The sequence below is a fragment of the Meleagris gallopavo genome, chromosome 1 (genome assembly GCF_905368555.1).
Source record: "Meleagris gallopavo chromosome 1, MGAL_WU_HG_1.1, whole genome shotgun sequence".
Classification (NCBI taxonomy): Eukaryota; Metazoa; Chordata; class Aves; order Galliformes; family Phasianidae; genus Meleagris; species Meleagris gallopavo.
Window position 1 is genome coordinate 193405000 of NC_139404.1, and position 22432 is coordinate 193427431.

A 22432-nucleotide genomic window follows, 5' to 3' on the forward strand; every position below is an offset into this window, starting at 1 on the left:
TCTGATAAAAGCAGATTTTATTCGCGATTGCAATGGCGGGCGTCCCGCAAGCAGGAGCGCGCCTATGGACACAACATGACAGCCTTTATACCCTGTTTTCTCCCCCTTGCCTCCCCCCTCTCCCCTGTTTCCCCACTGGCTGGGTACTCCAGGTTCACAATCTTATCAGAGGATTTACATTTGTTATTTAGTTGTTAATTTGTTTGTTATCTGGTGTCGCCATCCTGTCGTTTCCAAGATGTCTCAGTGCTCTTCTTGTCGTATTGATATGGTGATTTGCTTCCAAGTCTTCGTTAAACAAGGATCACCGTAGTGGGGGATGATGTCAGGCCTTCCGATGTCTCTTCAGGTGCTTCCTCGATGTCTCTTCAGGTGCTTCCTCGGGCATGCCATGACTTGTTCTATGGTTTGATCTGGTGCAGGATATTCTTGCAGTGTGTATGACAAAATATACATATATACACATATATACACCTATATACAGAGCGTGCGTCCCTGGGAAGGGTTATCTAGACGATAAGTGATGTAAACTATGAGGGATCTTCCCCAAGTTAAGCAGAAAGACTCCCAAAAAGAACTATGACAGTGGAGATCATGAAATAAAAATATATATATTATCCAATTCTAATGCAGAAACAACATTTGATTCCCACAATTCTATGATCCATCCATTCATCCATCCCTCCATCCATCCATCCCTTCATCCATCCCTTCATCCATCTCTTCATCCATCCATCCATCCATCCATCCATCCTCCATCCACCCATCCATCCATCTCCATTCATCCTTTCATTCATTCATCTCAATCCATCTGTCATCCATCCGTCCATCTCAACCCATCCATCCATCCATCCATCCCCTGGCAGAGGCAGGAGGTTGGTTGCTCATGCAACCTGTGCTCGGCAGTGAAACACTCATGCATAGTTTGCATACCTCTTGGCTCCCAGCCCTTTCCACGCCCAGCAGACACAGCCTTGAGCTTTATCTACACGTTATACATTTTGAATTGCAAAGCCACTCCTCTGAAAAGCCTTTTTCCTCCCTCCCCAGCCAATGCTGTTTCACAAGCTCCTTCCTCGCCTTTCTCTCCTGCTCTCTCCTGCAGCTGCTGTAGCACAAGGAGTGATGGATTTTCCTTTTCTGGAGCTGCAGAGCTGGAGGATACTTGCAGCACCCAACAACACGATGGGCGTCACACTGACATAAAGTCAGTGACACCTCCCAGCACCGTCCCCTGCACGTTGCACAACCCCCTGTACTGTAAAGCTGCATAAATATTGACGGGTGACTTTGCACTTTGCATTCACCACTTGCTGAGCTTCCTCCTCCTTCTGAGACCTGCAGGCAGAGCCCAGGATGAAGATTGAGTTTGCTCCGCTCTCCCTGCCACTGCAGAGGAGGCTTCAGACCGCAGCGGTGGTCCAGTGGGTCTTCAGCTTCCTATGTCTAGGTAAGAGGCAGCTCCTCTTCCTCCTCTGAGCATCCAGAGCCAATTTTCAGAGGGTGAACACTGTCTGCTGACTGTCCAGGAGCCAAGCTGGAAGGTGACATCCCAGGGTTTGCCATCAGCGTGCCAGCTGGCTTCTTAACCTGGGTTGAAGACTGTGTAAAACTTCTGCTTGGCCATGGCAGGACAGTGGGTATGTGTCCCAGCAGAGCAGCAGCAGGTTTGGGGGTATATATGAATCCTGGGATACACATGTCTCCAAATTGGTATCTGCAAAGGAAATGTAAGTTGTGCTTTAGAGCCTCGTTAAGTCTCTGAGATGGCTCCATCAAACCTCTGCTACGGATCTGGGGTTGGATGGACTCTGCACCAGTGTCTGCTGGACTGGAGCACTGGGCCATGCTGGCCCAGATGGATGTTTGGCTGTTTGCATGCTCTGTGGCACAACTTTAGCCTGTGCTAAGTAATGTTTTGCCAGACTCTACCTGGGTCCTGTTTGCAGCATGGATGTATCTAAGATTTAAGGAGAATGGATGGTGTTTTCCAGCAGAACAACTTGCCCAGTTGGTTTAGCCCTAATTAGTAGTGGGGTCAGGCTGGCGCTTAACTTCTCAGTAATGAGGTTGACTGATAGAAGCAGCTGAAAGCCAGAAAGTGGGCAGTGGGGAGGAACCCTCCATTGGTCAGAGGGTAACATGAAGCTTCTCAGGACACAGGCTCTGCCCTCTGCAGGGAAATTTGGATTGCCCAAAACGAAGACAATACCTCAACCTGAAACCTCCTCCACTGCTGAGCTTCCACAGGTTGCTCTCTTTTTCTGGAACAGCCTTAGTCTGATTTTCTTTCCTCCTGACACAATTTGAGGCCAAAACCAGTTAAGAGATCAGTTCTTCCATGAGCAGAGTTTGACACTGGCTGCTCAGAGTCGTGCTTCTGTTGCCAGAAAAGGGCTCTTGCAAACACACAGCCACCCTGCCAGGCTGTTTTGCTGTTGCCATGGTTGTGCAAATGCATCCCCTCCAGGGGATGTTTCTTGCTTTAGACGCTGATGGCTGCTGGAGGAGGGGTGTAGGGTGTGGAGCAGGGACCCCACTGCTCCCACCTGCAGAGTCCAGTACAGACCAGTGCCACCTCCCTGTGCAGTGGGTCCAGGCTTCTGCAGGGCACTGAAATCAGCAAGTGGGAGCCCAAATTTGGTCTAGTGCTTCCCCTGGATTTTCTCCTTCCTTGTCTCCGTGGGCTTGGGCATGGGTATCTCTCCAGATGCTGCGTGCAGAAGCATTAATTTAAGGTCTGAGCTTGTGTTAACCAACTCATCAGAACCTGAGCCTTGTATGTCCCTTCTAACATGGGATATTCTATAATTCTATGATCAAAGGGGCAGGAGTTCTTTGCATGCTGTCTTTGCAGACCCAGCATGGGCAGCCAGCCTTTGAACCCTTTCAATCAGCAAGGTTGGCTCAAAGGACCTGCAGTGCCAGTGTGAGTCAGGAAATTTGGTGGCTGAGCAGAGTCCACAGCCTTCACTTGGCTCTCCTAAGGGCTCTGATTTGGGCTTGAGGACCACAACGTGCATCTTGCAAATCCTCCTGGGAACTGCAGTGCAAGACTCACCTGCCCAGAGGCTGCTACAGTGACAAAGATCTCTTTCCAAAAGCTGATGTTTCACGTATTTCAGGCTGAAGGAGTACATTCTAGATGAGCAGAAACGCTGAGCCCAGCCGGTCTCTGACAGGACATGGTTCCTGTATGGACTTGCTTATAGCTCACAGCTCACTTGGAGAGCATGGCATGTATGTGCTGTGTCCACGGCTGTGGTGCAGCAGGGCTCACTTCCCTACAAAACCACCTCTGTCATATTTCATCCTCCTCTGGTTCCTGGTTTCTTCCAGAGAAACAACAAAACTTCTTAGCACAAGGTGCCCACCACCAAACACTTCACTTTGGCTTCAAGCTTCTTTGGGGGAAAGAAGAAAGTGAAACCTCCCAGCTTCTGATCTGAGCAGAATGCATAAGGTTTGGGGTATGGAGCTTTCCTTGTTGTTTCCTTGTCAAGGGCCCTTTGGTTTTGTTTTGCTTTTTGGCTGAAGGGATCTCTCCTCACCTTCCATGGCAACGTAGGCAGTGCTGCAGACAATCTCAGCCCTGTGTAGGGTTATCTGGATGTTCACTCCAGGATGTGGCACTGAGGGGTGCGGGTTTGTGGGCATGGTGGGGATGGGTTAACAGTTGGACTAGATGACCTTGGAGGTCTTTTCTCACCTTTTGATGGTTCTATAATTATTTTCAGATAATTGATGTGTTTGTAAGGACATGCACGATTCCCTCAGACCTGCAGCAATGCCTGCCTTGAGAGGTCTCATAAACTCTCAAGCCATTTCTATATCCTGCAAATTCTGGGTTTCCATGGGGCAATATTTGCAGAAACCAGTGTTTTTATAACAATTTGGTGCTGGCTTCCCATGCAAGACTGCATATAGACGTGCAGGAGGAAGACATGAAGATCAGGTCGCTTACCTGGCCCCACGTCCCTCGTGGGATAGTGGTGGAGTCCCCATCACCGGAGTGTTCCAGTGCAGATGTGGCACTGGGGGACACAGTCGGTGGGCACGGTGGGGTGCGTTGGGTTTGGACATGGAAATCTCATGGTTATTTTCCATCCTTAATGATTCCATGACTCTGTGATTCTGCAGCAACTTGTAGTTTGGGATCAGAAAGAGATATCTGCCAGGATTCCCTGGCCAAGGGCTTAACACCTCTTTTGTCATATTCTTCAAAGTGTTTGCCTGGCAGGTAGCCCAGAAAATGACAGTTGTCTGTAGGAATGCCAAGGGGAATATGGCTGCCACCTGGGCAGCTCTGACACGGTCACTGCTCTGGAGAAGGGCAGACAAGGAACTCTTGGCTTTCCTCATTTTCCTCATGGGAAGAAAGCAGTGATTGCAGGGATGGCGTCACAATAAGCAAACACCGCTGCTTGCAGACCTTCTGTTCTTCCCTGTCCTGCAAGGAGGGACAGGGACGTGGCCTCGAGATGTCCTTGCTGCTCTGCCTCTGAGAGATGAATCGTCCACTGCTGGTCCACAAAGGCTCAGTGTCTCACCCATGGCACTGCATTGCCTGTGCTAGGCTTTTGTGGAGGGTTTGTGAACAGAACACAGAGACATCTGCAAGCAAGGTGGATTCATACTAGGACAGGAATGGGTGCAGAGCATCATAAGACTTTACAAAGGCAAAAAAGAACTCTTTGGATTAAGTGAAGGTCATCATGTGCAAATTTTGCTCTGCATTAAAAAAAAAAAAAGCTGAATCAAAGAGCAAATGTTATTAATTTCATCCACAAATGAATTGAGGGTAAAATTAATAACTATGTAATGCAAGATAAATGCCTCACTTGGATGACAAGTGGTTAGATATGGACCAGAACAACACCTTCACTTTGCAGGGCATACCTTGAGCTTTGCACAGTGTGATAAAAAGACTTAGGCGTTGCACAGCTTTGCAGCAGACCTGATGACCTGGCTGTTAGGAACAGTACAACTGCAAGCTCTGTGGTGTTCCTCAAGCAGTGCTCGTGTCTTGTGTGCACCTTGGAGTTTGGTTTCATGCTGGATGCTCTTTTGCCTGAGAGCTGTGCAGCTGTGGCTGTCTCTTCAAAGGAGCAGCACCAGGCATGAGTAGTTGTGACCTGGAGATTTGCATTGCACGTGAGACCTGCTGCTGTGCAGAGCCCAGTGCTTCTCCAACCTAAACAAACCTCCCTTCCCCTTCTCTCCCCTCCCCTTCCCCTTCCCCTTCCCCTTCCCCTTCCCCTTCCCCTCTCCCCTCTGCTCCCCTTCCTTCCCCTCCTCTCTTTTTCCCCTTCCCCTACTTCCCCTCCCTCCCTCCTCCCTCCCTCCCTCCCTCCCTTTCTTCCTCCCTTCCTCCCTTCCTCCTCCCTCCCTTCCTCCTCCCTCCCCTCCTCCCTTCCTCTTTTCCTCCCTCCCTCCCTCCCTTCCTTCCTTCCTTCCTTCCTTCCTTCCTTCCTTCCTTCCTTCCTTCCTTCCTTCCTTCCTTCCTTCCTCCCTCCCTCCCTCCCTTCCTTCCTTCCTTCCTCCCTCCCTCCCTCCCTCCCTCCTTCCTTCCCTTCCTCCCTCCCTTCCTCCCTTCCTGAGCTTCTCCACCCCTGTGTCCTTCAGCCCTGGGTCCTGGATCTGTGATAAGAGCCCAGAGAAGAGCAAAATATAAAACTCACAGTCATAGAATCATAGAATCACAGAATCATCGAGGCTGGAAGGACCTCTGTGATCCCCAAACCCAATCCCATCCAATCCCCACTGTGCCCACTGCCTGCATCCCTCAGCACCCCAAACTCATGGGTCTGGAACACCTCCAAGGACGGTGACCCCAACACTTTCCTGCACACCCTGGCCTCTCTTGGGGAGAAGAAATTCTTCCTAATACCCATCCTGAACCTCCTCTGACACAACTTGAGACCATTGTCTCTCATCCTAATGTGACCCATGAGCTGGGGAAGCAAAAGGACTTGGGTCAATGTGGATTTTCAGCCCGTTCTCACTCACATAGCACTCTGATGGACAGGGCCACCAAGGCTTCCAGATGGAGAGGACACAGCTCTGACTGGCAGCTTGATGGTCATCAGTGCTTCCCAGACTCTGTGCAGCAGACAGTGCTGGGTTTGCGTGGGACCTGGTGAGCCCAGTGATGCGTGCTTGCGTGCAGACTTTTCTTCTCTTGTTCCCCTGCCAAAACACAGGGAGGCAGGAGGTAGAGGACAAAGCTGAGTACTGACTGGAAGCAGCTCAGGAAGGTCTTTAATGACTTGGAAAAGTCCCAAGTTATTAATGACTTCGGGAACGAAATAGAGCGTGCCTATAAAATCTGTGATGACACCACGTCAAAAAGACTGCAAATCCTCTACTGGTCAGAATTAGAGCTTAAAATGAACCCAAGCAGAGGAGGAAAAGTTCCAGAATCAATAAGAAAGAAAAAAAAAAATCAATAAAGAGTAAAATTCTTCTATATGGGAAGATGAAAAATTAAAAATCATGGTCATTCAAAATGTGGAACCAGAGAGGTCCACCAGCCTTGATGGAGGAGGTGAACATGGGGGCCCTCGGAGAAAGGGATGCTTCCCAGCGGTTGGGGTCAAACTGCTCTTCTGGTTCCTGGGGCAGATGGGAAGAAAACCATTTGTTGGCTTCCCAGCTTCCCTCGTACTGATAGAATAATCCCACGGTGAGCGCAGAGAAGGCTGGGGCTCCATCCCAGGGCCGCGCAGAACACGTTCCTCCAGGTGAGCCATTCCTCTCCCAGCACCGTACCGCTCACCCCCTGGCTTTCCTCCCAGCGCAGTGCTGCATCGCTGCCTTCATCGCCCTCCTCTTCACCCGGTTTTGGCTGCTCTGCGTCCTCTACGCCGCCTGGTGGTTCGTAGACAGGGAAGCACCGCTCAGGGGTGGGCGGCGGATCCACGTGGTGCGGAACAGCGCTGTCTGGAGACACATGAAGGACTTCTTCCCCGTCACGGTGAGCATCCTCTGTGCCTTCCACTCCGCTGCAGGGATCGTCCTCCTAAGAGCCAACCCCAGGACCTCAGCTGTGCAGTGCTGAAGGCAGAATGGTCTTCCCAGCTTAGAATTACTGTGTGACCCAATGTTTTCCCAACATGTCCTTCAGTCATCTGCCTTATGTGCACCCATTTAACCTCACTGCGTAGACAAGGGCCATCTCCCCTTGTCCATTCCCCGTGATATGGTGGTGAGGCACTGGAATGGGTTGCCCAAGGAGGCTGTGGATGCCCCATCCCTGCAGGCATTCAAGGCCAGGCTGGATGTGGCTCTGGGCAGCCTGGGCTGCTGGTTGGCGACCTGCACACAGCAGGGGATTGGAAGTGGCTGAGTGCTGTGCTCCTTTGCAACCCAGGCCATTCTGTGAATCCATGATTCTATGAAAGACCTGCCCCAGAGCCATCACAGCTCTGTGCAAACCTGAGCAATGCTCCAGGAGCATTCATGTGCCATGGAATAGACTGATTTTCTAGGGTAGGTAAAGCTGAGCATCACTCTGGGGATTCGCATGATAATTCCTGGAAAGAAACATTGCACACGAGTGCCAAATGCACCTCCCCTGCAACTCATGACCTTATAGGAAGTTCTACTCTACAGACAACCTTTTAAAGTGCACCTCTTCTCTTCACACCCAATAACCCTGGGTCTCTCAGCTTTTTCTCATACAGGCCCTGTATCATCTTCGTATCTTTCCACTGGACTCTCTCTAGATGATCCCCATCTTTTCTGAACTGGAGAGCCCAGCACTGCACACAGAATTCTAAATGTGACCTCACTGGGGCAGAGCAGAGGGAAGGATCCCCTCCCTCACCCTGCTGGCCACACTCTGTGCAATGCACCCCAGGATCCCATTGGCCTTTTTGGCCACAGGGCACACTGCTGGCTCATGGTTACCTGCTGCCCACCAGGACCCCCAGGTCCTTCTCCATAGAGATCCTCCCCAGCAGCTCAGCTGACCTAACTTGACCTGTACTGATGCTGTGGTTGTTCCTCCCCAGGTGCAGGACTCTGCACTTGCTCATGTCAAACCTCATCAGGTTCTCCTCTACCCCACTCTCATCCTTCCCAGGTCTTGCTGAACGGTGACACAGCCTTCTGGACTCTCAGCCACTCCTCCCACCTTATTTCCATCAGTAATATTGAGTTATTTCATGGCTAAATTCAGAGATGGACTCTGTAGAAAGCTATTGGAAATGTCCTGAGAAAGTCATCCTCTGCCTTTCTGGCTGCTCTCTTGCCTTATCCAGAGCCATTTTCCTGAGCTTTTGCAGTGATCTAAGGGCTCCTGGCCAAGCTTCAAAGCAAGTCCCCCAGAATGTATATCATAGTCTCCTGGGGAGGAATGGGAGCACAACCCAAGAGAGCTCTTGGTGGCTTTTACCATAAGAGACAGGTAATGCTATAGGACATTCATCAGGAAACACCAAATTCCCAAGTCATTGTTCTCAAGGTTGCTGCACAAAATGCTAGAAATGCTGCATGCTGTTTATGTGATTGTAAAGATTATACATCATGCATGTTCTGTAATTTATTTCTGGCCATAAAGCACAGCTTGAGCAGTGTCAGACCGATCTCTCTGCTAAAACATAGGTGCCAGCTAAGCCCAACAACACTTCCTTGCCTGCCCCATGCACACTCCCTCCTGAGCAGCGCCCTGGGCTGTCCGTCTGTCCTGGGGATGGGCTGATGGTTGGGGACGGTTTGATGGTTGGGGATGGGTTGATGGCTGGGGATGGGCTGATGGTTGGATTAGATGATCTCAGTGATTTTTTCCAACCTAATTCTGACTCTATGATTCCTTACCAAGTGGCACTGCCAGGCAGAAAAACCAGTAGAGGGAGCATAGCTACTGGTTTTGCTTGCAGCATACTGGGGTGCACAGGGAGGGTTTGGAGCAGCCTTTTCCTTGCTGCTCTGGGAGAAGTCACGCATTTCCCGTGCTCGAAAGGCATTTCATTTCATATCCTTCAAGCATGGACTCGAATAAATTATTTGGGATGGGAAATTATTTGTTCCTAACAGCACAGATGTTAAGCACTGCAAATATTGCTTTAGCCATCCTGTAATCTCCCAAGGAGCAGAACTGAGCTGAGCTTTGGTCTGAGCTACACGCTCCTGCTTGCCCAAAATCCCAACCAGAACAGAGGTAGATGGGGACATGGGGACATGGATCCAGCACCACGGGCTGCATTTGTGTGTAGACTGAGTTTGTTCAGCCCTGGAGGATTAGTTATTCTGGGAAGATTAAATGCGGCTCCTAATCCTCCCAGATCCCTGCTGCAAACTTATTATGGTCAAGCATCAGTGCTGGGAGGTGGGGAGGCAGCGAGAGCTGCCTGCACTGCTCTGCCCTTGGGTATTTCAGGAAAGGGATTGAAATGCTGCTCCTATGGGATCCCTGGGCATGTTGGCTGCTGCAGAAGCAGTGAGAGGTTGGGACGAGCATCTGCTTTCCGGAGATCTAGGCAGAGTGAATTTGCACTTTGCTGCAGCGGGGATCTGCCATGCAGGAGCAGTCGGGCTCCCAGCATGTGCGAGGAGCACCCTCTGCTGATCCCAGTCATGCAGAATTGCTTTGCTCTTTGCTTTTGCCCTTATTTTAATTAGGGGGTTGCCAGGACCCGAGTGAGTTTGGGTGACTGTAAAAGGTAGATGAGCACTGGGATCCCAGGCATTTTCCCAGGAGCATCTTTCCCAGGAAGGTTTTTTTTTCCTGTATTTCAATCATTCTCTTCTTCTTTTTTACATGACCATGGTAGGCCTGCAAACTACTCTAAGCTCACCTGGGCCTTAGAAGTGGGGTTGGTATCCCCAGAAATGCACAACAAATCTCTCTGGGCAGCCAGTGGTTGAGCAGATATCCCACAATGTCTGTTGGGGCTGATGGTACCTCCAGGAGAGATTTTGGAGCTGTGTTCAACGAACAGTCAGTAATTAGTCTGCCACTGCCAGACTAACTCGTACCTCCTTTCTCATACATCCTTCTCCACCAGAGGAGCATCCATTATCACCATGGTGGGAACACACCCAGCATTAGAATTCCTCCATCGCTGACGGGCTGATGGCCTTGGTGGTCTTTTCCAATCTTCATGATTCTGTGATTCTATGAGTATCCCACGTGGCCAAGAAATAGTACATCTTCACTGCTGTTCACCAACCTTCCTCCTGCAGCCACGGTGCTCTGGTAACCTCAGCTGAGGAGCACCATGGGCGTGCCTGAGGGGAAGGCCTTCAACAAACGCTGCCTTCAGATGCTGTCACCCATCAGAGCAGCCCAGCAGGCATCATCTCAGCAGCTTTATTCAGGGCAACCAGAAAAATGTCTCTGTGTGTAGAAGGTTCCTGTAGTCCTCAAGGCACTGTTTTCCCCCTCTTGAAGAGCCACAGGACACTTTTTATCATCCTTGGGGTTATCCTTGAGGGTTCGATGGTTGGGCTAGATGATCTTAATGGTCTTCTCCAACCTTAATGACCCTATGGTTCTGTAAGTGCCAGTTGGATGTTGTTATCTGTAGCAACTGGCAGAGTCCCAACCTCTTTCATTGTCCTTGGGCTCTTACTGGGTTTCTTTTTCTTGCTAGCTTAACCAAAACATGTCACTGGAGACTTAGTGGACCCCTAGGAGCTCATTCATTCTCATAATTGCATAGACCATGACGGGGGTTATTTGTGTGTGCCATGGTTCTGGGTCAGCACAGGGCATTGCAGAGTGGAGTGGTCCAAGTGCACATGAACCAAGCCCTACCAGGAATATTTTCTTACTTTTCACAGCAGAATAGTACTGTTTGTGACTGGGGACCTTGTGCTTTGGACCGTGACGTTAAACATCATTTCTGGTTTCCAGTACTTCTGGCTGTTCATTTTGCTTCCTTCTGTTGGCTAGAGGAGAGAAGAAGGATTGTTCAGACAAAAGAGGCACACAGCCCAGTGACACAAAGTCAACTCTCCCTCATTTTCTGAAGAGCTTCCTTGCCCTGTGACTTGGACCTCTCTTTTCTGCCCTCAAGTGAATTCAGTATTGTGGCACCTGGAGAAAGCACCAGTGCCCAGAGACATTTTCTCAGACTCCTTCCATTGCTGAGAACAAAAACCCGTTTTTCCTGAGGAGCTGCTGGCACTCATATGTTTGCTTTTCCCTTTTTCTCCCCTCACCCTTAGGTGATGTGCTGACTTCTCTTTGGTACAATTTCTTCTTCCTGGGGCTTGCTCCGTGGTTGCTGTCATCCCATAGAGGACCTGACTGCATGCTTCTTCCTGCATGAGATGCTCTTTGGTGGTGCTTGGGTGGAAAGCAAGGGACCTGAGGATTTGCTTAGTGTGAAACTGAACAGAAGTTTATCCTACTTAAGAGCAGATTAATGAGCATAACATCATTGGAAGTGAGTTTGAGGCCAGAGGGTGGTAGGAATACAATAGCAATTCAGTTTGGGAGACTAAATGAAGAAGGTACAGATTTTCTGACCAGCTTTCCTGGCCAATCCCTGTCTCCACCGCATGTTCCTCTGTCCCTCAGGATGTGATGACATGGCAAGTCAGCGCACTACCTGTCTGTCTGTCTGCTGGCACAGCAAGCACTGTGCATTGACCAAGCTCATCTCAACCTGATTCCATCCATTTCGCCACATAACTGCTTTTAGATCCCTCCAGCCCTACAAACAAGATCAGCTGGGGGCGAGGTGTTGATTTGACCCCAGGATATGCTGATGTAAAACAGAATTTTGCTTCCTTCGAGCACTTTTGCACCAGTTTTACATGGGGAATCACCCTTTCTCTCTTTTCCTATTGTTTGGGGCAAGACCGTCCAGCACACATGTGATAACCAAACACCCCAGCCACATCTCAAAAGGTGAATTAAAACAGCCTCACTAAACCAGTGCTGAAATCCTGTGATGATACAGTCCTTTGGAAGCCCTAATTAGCTCAATTCAGTTGCAAAATGAAATGAAAAACAAAACCAATAACAAATGAAGGCCACTTTAATTCCAGCTGAGAGCATCTACTTGTGATGTTAATGTGCTTTAGCTAATTCAGTTTAAAACTAAATTTGCTTGAGATCCTCACCAGTACATGGTCTCTTATTAGAGCCCCTAAAATCTATGCATGCATTTCCCTAACATGGATGGTGACCATGCATGGAGCAAATCTCACCAGAGATGGGGGACAGGGTCTTTCCCATGTTCTGGACCCACTTTTGGGTAGATAAAGTAGGGAGAGCTTTTTACAGTCAAGAATTCATTGGGAGCACTGAACATCTGCAGCGATTACATCACATAAAGTAGACCTCACCCTTCAAATTCAAATTTATGAGCTGGGAGGGCCATGATAACCCCATATCTGGGATCCAAATGGCTTTCTGCCCTGCCACCAGGGCTCACAACACACTGACAAGGGGTCAGGGCTGCTGTCAGCAGACAGGACACAATCCAGCATCCCTACCATGACAAGGGGAAGCCATTCAAGCCAACACACCCATGGCTCAGCTTGGAGTGCCTGACTCCAAGCTGATAAGAGTTCTCTGCTTTGGGGATGAAGGTCCCGTGCATTAATTTGTCACCCCTCTAACTTGAGAAACTAGTCTTGCCTTACCAAGAAAAACTTGAGGACAAGAATTTGTCTCCCTTCAGTGTTTACACACAGACTGGCTTGGCTGGACCCTCAAGTCCTTTGACAATAATTAATGTTCAACTCACCCGGAAAAAGCAGAGCAGTAGATGCCATTCAGCAGGAGCAGAGGTGACAACCCAGTCAAACCAGGAGGAATGAAATCCACCCCTTGCACCTCAACCCCATTACGCACTCCGGGGCTGCAGTGCGCAGAGCCTGGGCTGGGTGCTGCCAGCTTTCCTGGTTGTCTGGGAACAGCTTGCTGTGCAGAGGTTCACCTCTGGCAGCAGGAGGGGAAGGAGAGAACAAACAGCAGAGACAGCCCAGATGGATGGATTGAGTTGCTGTGTTTAAGTGTTTTCAGAAGGAGAAGGGTGGTTTAGCATCTGACCTATGCCTTATGATACTTTACCCAAGTCTCTCCTCTGCTACAGATTTCCTTCCTGGTCTTTTGCAAGGAAATGGTTTTTCTGTAGGCTCTGGCCAAATCGTGAGCCCTGTGACAAAGGCAGGGACCCTCTCTCCCTTCCTCTGCAAATCTGAAAGAAGCAATTACTTCAACAGTGTCATTAAGATGTGATTGGTGCTGCAGAGGACAGCTCCACCTTGACAGGCTGTCAAACCTTGAACATCAAGGCTCCTACCATCTAGTTGTTGTAGAATCACAGAATCACCAAGGTTGGAAAAAACCTACCACATCACCCAGTCCAACCATCCACCCATCACCAATAGTTCTCACTAAACCATATCCCTCAACACAACGTCCAAACGTTCCTTGAACTCCTCTGGGGTCGGTGACTCCACCACCTCCCTGGGCAGCCCTTTCTAGCACCTGAGCACTCTTTCAGAAAAGTTATCCACAGCTTAAAGCAGGGCTCTGGATACGTAACTCATGATTAAGCCACAAAAAACATGGATGTGGCCCAATTCAGACCCAACTACTATTGGTAGGACTCCAGATTTTAGTGGCTCTGAGACCACTTAGATGCACAAGGAATCACATATCAGAAGCAGTTCCTCCTGTAAGCTCCACTGGACACTGATTTTCCATCCTCCTTCACTGAGGTGAGCAGCAAGCAGCATCTCCTTGGGAAGGTTTTTAGGGATGGCAGGTGTCAGAGCAGATTGCAGGTCTGGGTGCTTGCCCAAGTCCAGTTTTTATTAGCAAGGAGGGTGGCACAACCTTGGGGTGCAGCCAGGTGCTCAGACTGCTGCTACCCTCCCTTCTCACACTTCAGGAGATTTAGTGGCTTGTGACGCATCCCAGCATCTCACCCTGCTTATAAATCATTCAGAGATGAAAGCTTGTTTGGAAACTGAAGATAAATGCAGGATACATCAGTGCAAGCTGAGATTACTCAAAAACTGAGCAAATCGTGGCAGGGGCTCAGCAATTCAGCCATCTGCCCCTCTTCCTGCACTTGGGTGGTGATGGGGACTTTTGTTTGTCTCTTCCTCTCATTAGGAGCAGGCGCTTCAGTGGGCACATGTGTACAGTCAACAGCGCTTTAGGACAGATGGGAAATGAGCCATGATGTCAAAAAGTAAAATAGAACTCAGGGCGCTGGGTGCTTCTAGGAAAACAAATGCCCCATTAGCTGCTCCCTGCATTTGGACAGAAGCATGGTACTCAAGCACTGATGGGGTGAAGCACAAAGGGTTTTGTTTCTCCTTGTACAGAAGTGCTTTCAGCTGTCTGGAAATCCATGATGGCTTTGTAATGGGCAGCCCTGGGGCTGAGAGCATCCTCAGCACCGATTTAAGGGTTGTAGAGATATCAGCATTTGGCTGTTGGATGCTCCTGGCAGGGTTATGCCCTGTCTGTACGACGACGTTGGGATTGCAGGATGTCCTCAGAGGCACAGCTCAAGGCTGACTTGGTCACACTGGTCCTTCCATTCCAGGTGGGCCATCACAAGTGTAACCCACAGAGGCCAAATCTTGTCTGTTATCTCTCCTCTCCTGCTGGGCCACCCGTGCGATGCTTCTCACTTTTCAAAACTGGTTGAGATTTTTGGCTTGCCCCTTAGCCAAGCCTCAAGGGCCAACCGTGTGCTGCAGTCCATGCTGTCCAGCTCTGAAGGCTGAACATGGTCAGTGGGCATGGTGGTGGTGGGCTGACAGTCAGACAAGATGGTCTTAATGGTCTTTTCCAACTGTAAAATGATTTTATGATTTCTCACTCCTGGTAAAATTGCAACAGCCTTGGGCAGACATCCATTGCTCCCTGATGGACCTGCATGTTTCTTCAGGTAACTAACACAGGCTCAAGCTGCTGGCCTCTTGTAGGGTAGTCCATAATGTAAAGAAATACATCATTTTTTTCCTTGGGAGCTGAGGTTCTCACCTGATGACATACAAAGCATTCTTCAATTACTTGATGTGTTTCAGGACAGGACAATCACTACTAGGGTGGCTCTGGCTGTGGTGGTTATAAGGGGCTATATAGGGAGTTATCTCTTTTTTTTTTTTGCATTTTTTTTTCTATAGTGTAAAATGTACTGGAGGAGGTTTTAAAGAAAGTAGGTTCCTAACAACATCTAGACCAGCTCAAAGCAATGCGGGCTTTGAGAAATCTGATCTAGTGGAAGGTGTCCCTGTCCCTGGTAGTGGGGTTGGACCCATGGTTCCATGACTCTATAAAATCATAGAATCAGAGAATCAGAGAATGGCCTGGATTGAAAAGGACCACAGTGATCATCTCGTTTCAACTCCCTGCTGTGTGCAGGTCACCAACCAGCAGACCAGGCTGCCCAGAGCCACATCCAGCCTGGCCTTGAATGCCTCCAGGGATGGGGCATCCACAAGATGAATAAAGAATAAATAAAGAATAAAGAATAATGAATAAAGAACAATAAAGATCTGTAGCATTAGAGATGTCATTTTCAGGCCAAGAAATGGAGGGAGATACAAAAACAGGCAATGAAATACATCTCAGTGAACAACATTTGAGCTCTTCCAGTTGATCTTTCCCAGCAGAAGGAGGGATGGCTGCAAGGGAACCCCTCTGTTCTCCATAGCCAACTCTCCGTGCGCTCAGGTGACGGCATTAACTCCTGTCCCACCCCTTGTCCAGCTGGTGAAAACAGCGGAGTTGGACCCTAGGCAGAACTACTTGGTGGGATTTCACCCCCACGGGGTCCTGGCGGTGGGAGCCTTCATCAATTTCGGCACAGAGGCGACAGGCTTTTCCACGATCTTCCCAGGCATCACCCCACACCTGATGACGCTCCCCTTGTGGTTTCGTGTCCCCTTCTTAAGGGACTACCTGATGAGCGCAGGTAAGCAGGATGGCAGCACCGGTGAGTGGTGGGATGAGAGGGCGAATCAAATGTTTTTTTAGGGAGCAAAGAGGGAAAACATCAGGGAGCAGCTACCAAAGGTTGCTCATGGTGCTGCACAATACATGACGACAGGAAACAAAAAGGAAGAGGAGGCGGTAAAAATTAAATGGAGAGGGGGGAGAGGGCTCCAGAGAGATTTGTGGAGATCTGATCTCCGTCTCTCACTGGTGGGCTTGGAGTTCACCCACTTCTCCATCTGAATCAGCTCATGGGGTGGCTGGGGCTTTACTGCAGCGTTGTGATGTGGCAGAGCTTTGCACGAGCTCTGCATCACCCTGAGGAGTTGGGTTGAGATTTCCAGAACATTGGAAAACTGAAAATAAAGCATTGAGCACCTCTCTTGAACTGGATGAAGAAGGAAAACGGGAATAAACCGCACTTTGCAGGTTTTACAGATGCTCAGTTTTAATTCCTCTCTACCTCCCAGGCCTTGTGTCCTCTGATAAGGAGAGTGCGTACCATGTGCTGCATAGGCCAGAGGGGGGGAACCTGCTGGCTATCATCGTTGGTGGGTCTCAGGAGGCTCTGGATGCCCGGCCAGGATCCTGCACCTTGCTGCTGAAGAATAGGAAGGGATTTGTCCGCGTGGCCATCGAGCAGGGGTGATGCAAAGGATGGGGCTACAGGGTGGCTGGGGAGGGATGCTCTGGTCGGCGGGTGGTCAATAGGGTGTTCCAGGTGAATTCTGGGGGATAGCGAGGGTGTTTTGGGGTTGGCCTTACTGATCGTCGTGGCCACACGTTGTGTTCATCTCCCTGCAGCTCCCCACTGGTCCCTGCCTTTTCCTTTGGGGAGAATGAGCTCTACGACCAGGTGAGCAACCCCAAGGGCTCGTGGCTGCGGTGGATCCAGCACCGGCTCCAGCAGATCATGGGCATCTCCCTGCCCCTCTTCCACGCAAGAGGTATCTTCCAGTACAGCTTTGGGGTGGTCCCCTACCGCCGGCCTATCAACACCGTGAGTAAGTCCCTCCTCAACAAAAGCCTGCCCAAAGCATGGTCAAGGATGGTCCCTGGGCCGTGTCTTCTTTCTGCCGAGCCAAGGTGCATGAGCTGCCATGGGCTGGAAACTTGTTGGCAATGGAGCACTTCCCACTGCTCACCTGCCTCTCTCGTGGTCCTTTTTTTTGCTTAAAAAAGTGTTTTTTAAGTGATCCTTGATTCTGGGATATGTTTCCTTAAGATAGAAGAAATTCCCCATCTGCAGATGGAAGGAAAATGTTAAAAACATAATTGGGTAAGACTGTCTGAGTGTCCAGGCAGCTCTGGAAGCTGTGATGTGACACTCAGCTGAATGTGGTATTGGAGCACCTTTGGGGCAAATGGGTTGGCACAGAGAAAGGATAACACAGGGTTCCCTGCATACACCAGTCTGGAGCTCTGTCTTGGTCATCTCACAGAACCCAAGCAGTCTGAATAGTGCTGAGAAAACCCCAGAGCAAGTCGAGATGCTCCATCGCCTTCATGAGATGCATCCAGTCTCAGTCTCACAGAACCAGGTTGTACAAACCCCAGTAATGGCATTAGGTTGAACTTCCAAGCCAATCCCAGAAGTCAGACAGGACCTACATGATTTGCCCAGCATCCCATGCAGATGCAGGCACAAGCCCCAGCCTATCTGTACAAACAAGCCAGGCTGGTTTCATTGGAGACCATGCACAACAGGAGACCAAATTTAAAGAAAGGTGTTGGTTGTGATGAAGTTCCACCTGGTTTCAACAGCTCCACGCTTGGCCCACAGTACAGCTGATGGCCTGAATTAATGTAATTAAAGAGGCTGTTTGGAAAGGTCAGGGCTCACCCTGCTGATTAGGTTTGACAGGCAGCAATTACTTCTAATTGTTTTACAGCCTGTTTGGATTGACTCAATGGTTTTACAAGCAGCACAGTATCAGAAGGGCTCCTCATTAGTTCGATGAGGAACAGTGTTACACAATGATGAGCTTGACAAACACAATTAGAGTCAGCGGGCAGAGCAGGAGAAGTGTCCTACTGCTGGTGGCGGCTCTGGGAGATGGGAAGGGGCTGGAATCAAATTATGTAGATTTGTCCTGAAAAAAGCATCTGAGATATTAAGAGAAGCTGTAGGAGCTGCACTGGGCTGGACCTCCATCTCCCCCCCTCCACTCTTGGCTATGCTGTCTCCTGGTCATATCAATATGTCCTTCACATCTTTGGAAAGGTGGGACTCCATCTCTGTGCTAACACGTGCAAAGTGTCCATAGAGACCTGATCTAATAGTTGCTCTTGTTTTCCAGTTGGGAAGCCAATTCCCGTGCTGAAGAAGCACAAACCATCGGACGAAGAGGTTGATCGAGTCCATCGGAAATACTTAGAAGAGCTGAGCAAGCTCTTTGAGGAACACAAAGCTAAATATAATGTCCCAGAAGACAGTCACCTCGAATTCATATAGAGCAACTTGTGGAAGGTGGAATTGTGGACATCAAGCTTCAAGTTTTCCCTGTCTCTGGGATTGTTTTGCTTCATGTGTGGGTAATTCGTGGTCCATACAGTGTGGGGAGAAGGACTTGGTTCTCCCAGAGTTTTCATCCCTCCTCCCCGTAGGACACATAGAAGATAGTAAGCAAACAAGATCCCATCTGACTGACCCCACACCACTGAAACTCCCCAGCACAAAGCTCCCACCTCCCAACTGGTCTCCAGGCCGGCTGTTCAAGATATTTCCAGGCAGACATGAATTATGGTTTCCTTTGCATTTAGTTCAAGTTTCATTTTCCCAGGCTAGCTGGGTAAAGTTTGTGCTGCAAAAAGTTGAATCCTCAAAGATACCTGAAAGGATATAAAGACCTTGGCTGGGAAAATCACTTCTCGTGTGAGGAGCCCTGCTTATAACGAACCTCAGACCCCTCCAGTGGAATGCCACAGCAGCACCAGCACTGAGCACCTCGTGTCACAAGTGATGGCATTTCCTAAGGTGAGAGCATGGCCAGGAGATGGGAGAAGTGATCTGGGGCAGGAAATATGGCTCACAAAGCCATGTTTGGCAGGTGCTCAAGGCTTTAAATAGCTGCTGCTCCTTGATATCCAGAACTTTATTAAACTCTGCGCTTAATGGGATTTTGCAGCGTGGAAGTTTTAGGTGGCAGGAAGCCATCTGCTCAGATCAGCTTTATTTTACCTTCAGAGAGCCCTTATACAATCACATCCCCTCTCTCCCTTCATTTCTTTCTCTCCTTCCCACCTGCAAGGAGCTGTCAGAGATCCCAGGATCTCTGTTACTGTAAGAATTGCATTTAACGAGCTGAACGCACGGCTCTGCTCCTGAGCCAGCGATGCCAGGACCATCACTGTGGGGTTTTCGGTTTTCACCTTCTCCCTGCTTCAGCCTCAGTGAAGTTACTCTACCTGAATGACCAGCTGCACATCCTGTTCCCAGAAAACCAGCAGTAATAGGAAAAATTTGTCCAGAGCCCTTATTGACATCACTAACCATTCCTGTAATCCCCCACTTAATCCAGTCAAATAAAGCAGGTCACCTCCTATGATTTCTTGCTTGTTTTCTATTAATAGATTTTTTTCTTTTGTCCTTAATTAAGGGCAGAGGTGCCTGAGCAGGAGGAAGATTTATGCACTAGAAAAAGAGCAGTAATTCTTTTTTTTTTTTTTTTTTTTTCTGTTTTCTTTAGCTGTTTGTCAGCAGCCACACATTATTTTTCTTTCCTGACCTTTCCTCTGCCTTCTCTTGTGCTGGTCCTTCTATCATCAATGCTGCTGTGACTTCTCCAAGCAGCCTGGCAGGGGTTGGTGCCGGAGGAGAGTGATGGGGATGTCCCTGAGGATACAGATGGGTGCTCTGGGGATGGGAGAGGGCTCTGGGGGCCGGGATGAGGAGCTGGGATCTTGATGCAATGGGAAAAGAAGAGGGGGGAAATTACCTGTGCTTGAGGGATTTGGGGAGATGTTGGATGGGTGGTTGGAGTGGACTGAGTGACTGTTGGATTTGGGGTAGATGTTGGATGGGTGGTTGGATGGTGATATTGTGGAGATGGAGGAAATGGGGAGGAAAGGGGTGTGAACTCTCGTTCATGGCATGGAAAAGGATCGCAGGTATGGGTACAGACAGGAAGGGCTGGATCTGTAGAAGTGGCAAGACCCTGCCCCAGCCCGATGGAGGAGTCACAGGATGGAATCCCCGATTGTCCATCTCTTCCCCTCTGTGGATCCACCTATGTGATGCCTCTGATGCCAGAGAAGCACCTATCTGAGAGATGGGACGGTCCAGCACCTTCCCAGCCAGTTATACCACCCCTGGAGATAGAAGAAGCAGAAAATGGGTAATTGGGATAATATCACAGGAGGAAATGGGGAAAAGGACACTGGAGCTGTCGGAGGGTTTATGGGGCAGCTGGAGACACACGAGACCCCAAGCCAGCAAACCACAGAGCTGGAGGAGAAGGGTCAGAGAAGGGCAGTGGCTATATATAATTGGCTTCACTTGAGGTCAGTTTTATCTCCAAGGCTGGAACGTGTCCTTGATTTCTCAGGGACCTCAACAGCCCAGGAGAGGCCAGTGGCTGAGGCTTGTGTTAAATATAACATGGAGAATAATAATTCACAGGCATCCTTGCTGCTTGGAGCTGTCCTGGGGGCTCAGAGCAGTGCAGGGTCTCGACTTCTAGAAGGACCAGAGCAGCCTCTGAGCAAAGTGCCATAAGACAAGAAGCTTTTGTGCTATTTTGGCACATGTCTGGAGGATTAAAACTCCTCCAACACAACACAAGACAAGATAAACAGCAAGAAAAGCCAAGAGCTCGGGTCAGTCTGAGCCCTCCCAGACTGCAGCTATGTTTGAGTTTGGGCCCTGCAGCTCAGGATGGGCTCCGTTTGAGGCACAAAGGGTCACCCAAGCCGTCACCTCAAAATAACCCCAAAGAAACAGAGCACGTTTAATTGGAGCAATTCCACTCCCCCCTCCTGCTTTGATTTGAGAAATGAGCCTAAGAGAAGTGCTCAACTCAGTGCCTCCCTTGCAGATTGGATATGGTCAGAGTAATAAATTTCAGCCTTCTGGGACTTCTATGGCAACCCCGAATTAGAAAATATGGTGACATTTAGAAGTGCAGTGAGTTGGTGCTCCTCACCTGCCTCCATCCAACTCCCTCTGATCTCTCCAGTATTTCTGTTGCGAGAGGCTCTAATCTGGATTTGCCTTACTTAGCAGGTTCAGATCATGAGGCTCAAAAGAAAACCTCTGAGAAGTGATGAATACGAAATGCGGACTGATTCCCCAAGAGGAGGAAAGCCAAGCAAAACACAGCTTGACCTTCTGCAGCTCTTCCACGCTGGCCCCAGAATGGGGCTGGAAGTTCTCTTGGTGTTGCAAAAAAAAAAAAAGGGAAAAAATGGTGGTTTTGCACTCACTGAAAGACTTCCTGCTTTTAGCTCAGTGAAGTCCCCCAATGTGGTATGTTAAACATCCCTCCTCTCCACCACACAGCATTTCCTTTCCAAGAGGGGAAATAAAACTGCAAAAGCATTTGAAACCCATCACTTTGTTTTCAAAGCTAATTAAAGCACTTAGAGACCAACCAAGAGGCAGCAGCAGGAGGAGGCAGTGGAAATTCCGCAGTTAAACACGCTGTGTTGTTTTAGCTTTAAATGCACCTCATTTTGGGGTGACAGCTTGGGTGACCATTTGGGTACCTCTTGGGCGGGATCGGTCTAAGCTGGGATTTTGGCAGACTGCCTCGCTCAGGTTATGAAAGATCACCATCAGAGAAACAATCTGCAGCGACCCACGTGCTCCATGTTGGGGACGTCTGATTCATTTTTAAGCCTCTGTCTTCTCCTGGCCTTGCCCATGTCACAGCATCATTGATTCATTGAATGATTAAGGCTGGAAAAGACATCTAAGATCCCCAAATCCAACCCCAACCCATCGCACCGTGACCACTCTTAGAATCATTGAATCACAGATTCACAAAGGTTGGAAAAAACCTCCAATATTGAGTCCAACCATCAACCCATCCCCACCATTTCCACTCATAGAGCCGTACAGGCTGGAAAAAGACCGTCAGGATCAAGTCCAACAGTCAGCCCATCACCACCATTCCCACTCATAGGATCCTAGAGACATTATGGCTGGAAAGAACCTCTCAGATCCCCAAGCCCAACACCAACCCACCCCACCGTGCCCATTGCCACGTGTCCCTCAGTGCCACACCCCCACCGTTCTGGAACACTCCCAGGGATGGTGACCCCCCTACTCCCTGGGCAGCTGTGCCAGTGCCTGACTGCTCTTTGGAGAAGGATTTGTTCTTAATACCCAACCTGAATCCTGGATGTGTCCATCCCCAGCTGGCTCTGAATGGCTCGGAGGCACGGAGCCATCTAATTCCATGCTACAACCTGCTAAAGCAGCACATCTCCGGGGCATGTGGGGGTCCCACGCTTCAGATCACACAAGGCCTTCAGTGGGAAGCATACGTTCATCAGTGGGGGAAAGCT

At 49.4% G+C, this 22432-nt stretch overlaps 1 protein-coding gene and 1 long non-coding RNA gene across 3 annotated transcripts; one reads left to right on the forward strand and one right to left on the reverse strand.

The window, feature by feature from the left end:
• On the reverse strand, window positions 1-1069 carry LOC146545857 (uncharacterized). The gene is made up of 2 exons (XR_014881209.1): window positions 934-1069; window positions 1-413 (listed from the first exon to the last, which is right to left on the reverse strand). It is a non-coding gene; the product is annotated as an uncharacterized LOC146545857 (long non-coding RNA).
• Window positions 1070-1105: 36 nt separating this feature from the next.
• Window positions 1106-19470, forward strand: MOGAT2 (monoacylglycerol O-acyltransferase 2). Of its 2 annotated transcripts, none has more exons than XM_010706270.4 (6): window positions 1106-1450; window positions 6798-6976; window positions 15698-15902; window positions 16393-16567; window positions 16727-16926; window positions 18223-19470. In XM_010706270.4, the coding sequence occupies exons 1-6, from the start codon at window positions 1357-1359 to the stop codon at window positions 18375-18377; spliced, it is 1008 nt and encodes a 335-aa protein (XP_010704572.1). In that variant the 5' UTR covers window positions 1106-1356; the 3' UTR covers window positions 18378-19470. The 2 variants fall into 2 exon arrangements, with proteins under 2 accessions (XP_010704572.1, XP_010704573.1); XM_010706271.4 differs by having other exon boundaries at window positions 16727-16922.
• Window positions 19471-22432: the final 2962 nt, after the last annotated feature.

Coding starts and splice junctions, on each gene's coding strand:
- MOGAT2 (XM_010706270.4), top strand. CDS start 1,357: ATGAAGATTGAGTTTGCTCCGCTCTCCCTGCCACTGCAGAGGAGGCTT. Junction 6,977..15,697: donor AGGACTTCTTCCCCGTCACG/GTGAGCATCCTC, acceptor CCCCTTGTCCAG/CTGGTGAAAACAGCGGAGTT. Junction 15,903..16,392: donor GGACTACCTGATGAGCGCAG/GTAAGCAGGATG, acceptor TCTACCTCCCAG/GCCTTGTGTCCTCTGATAAG.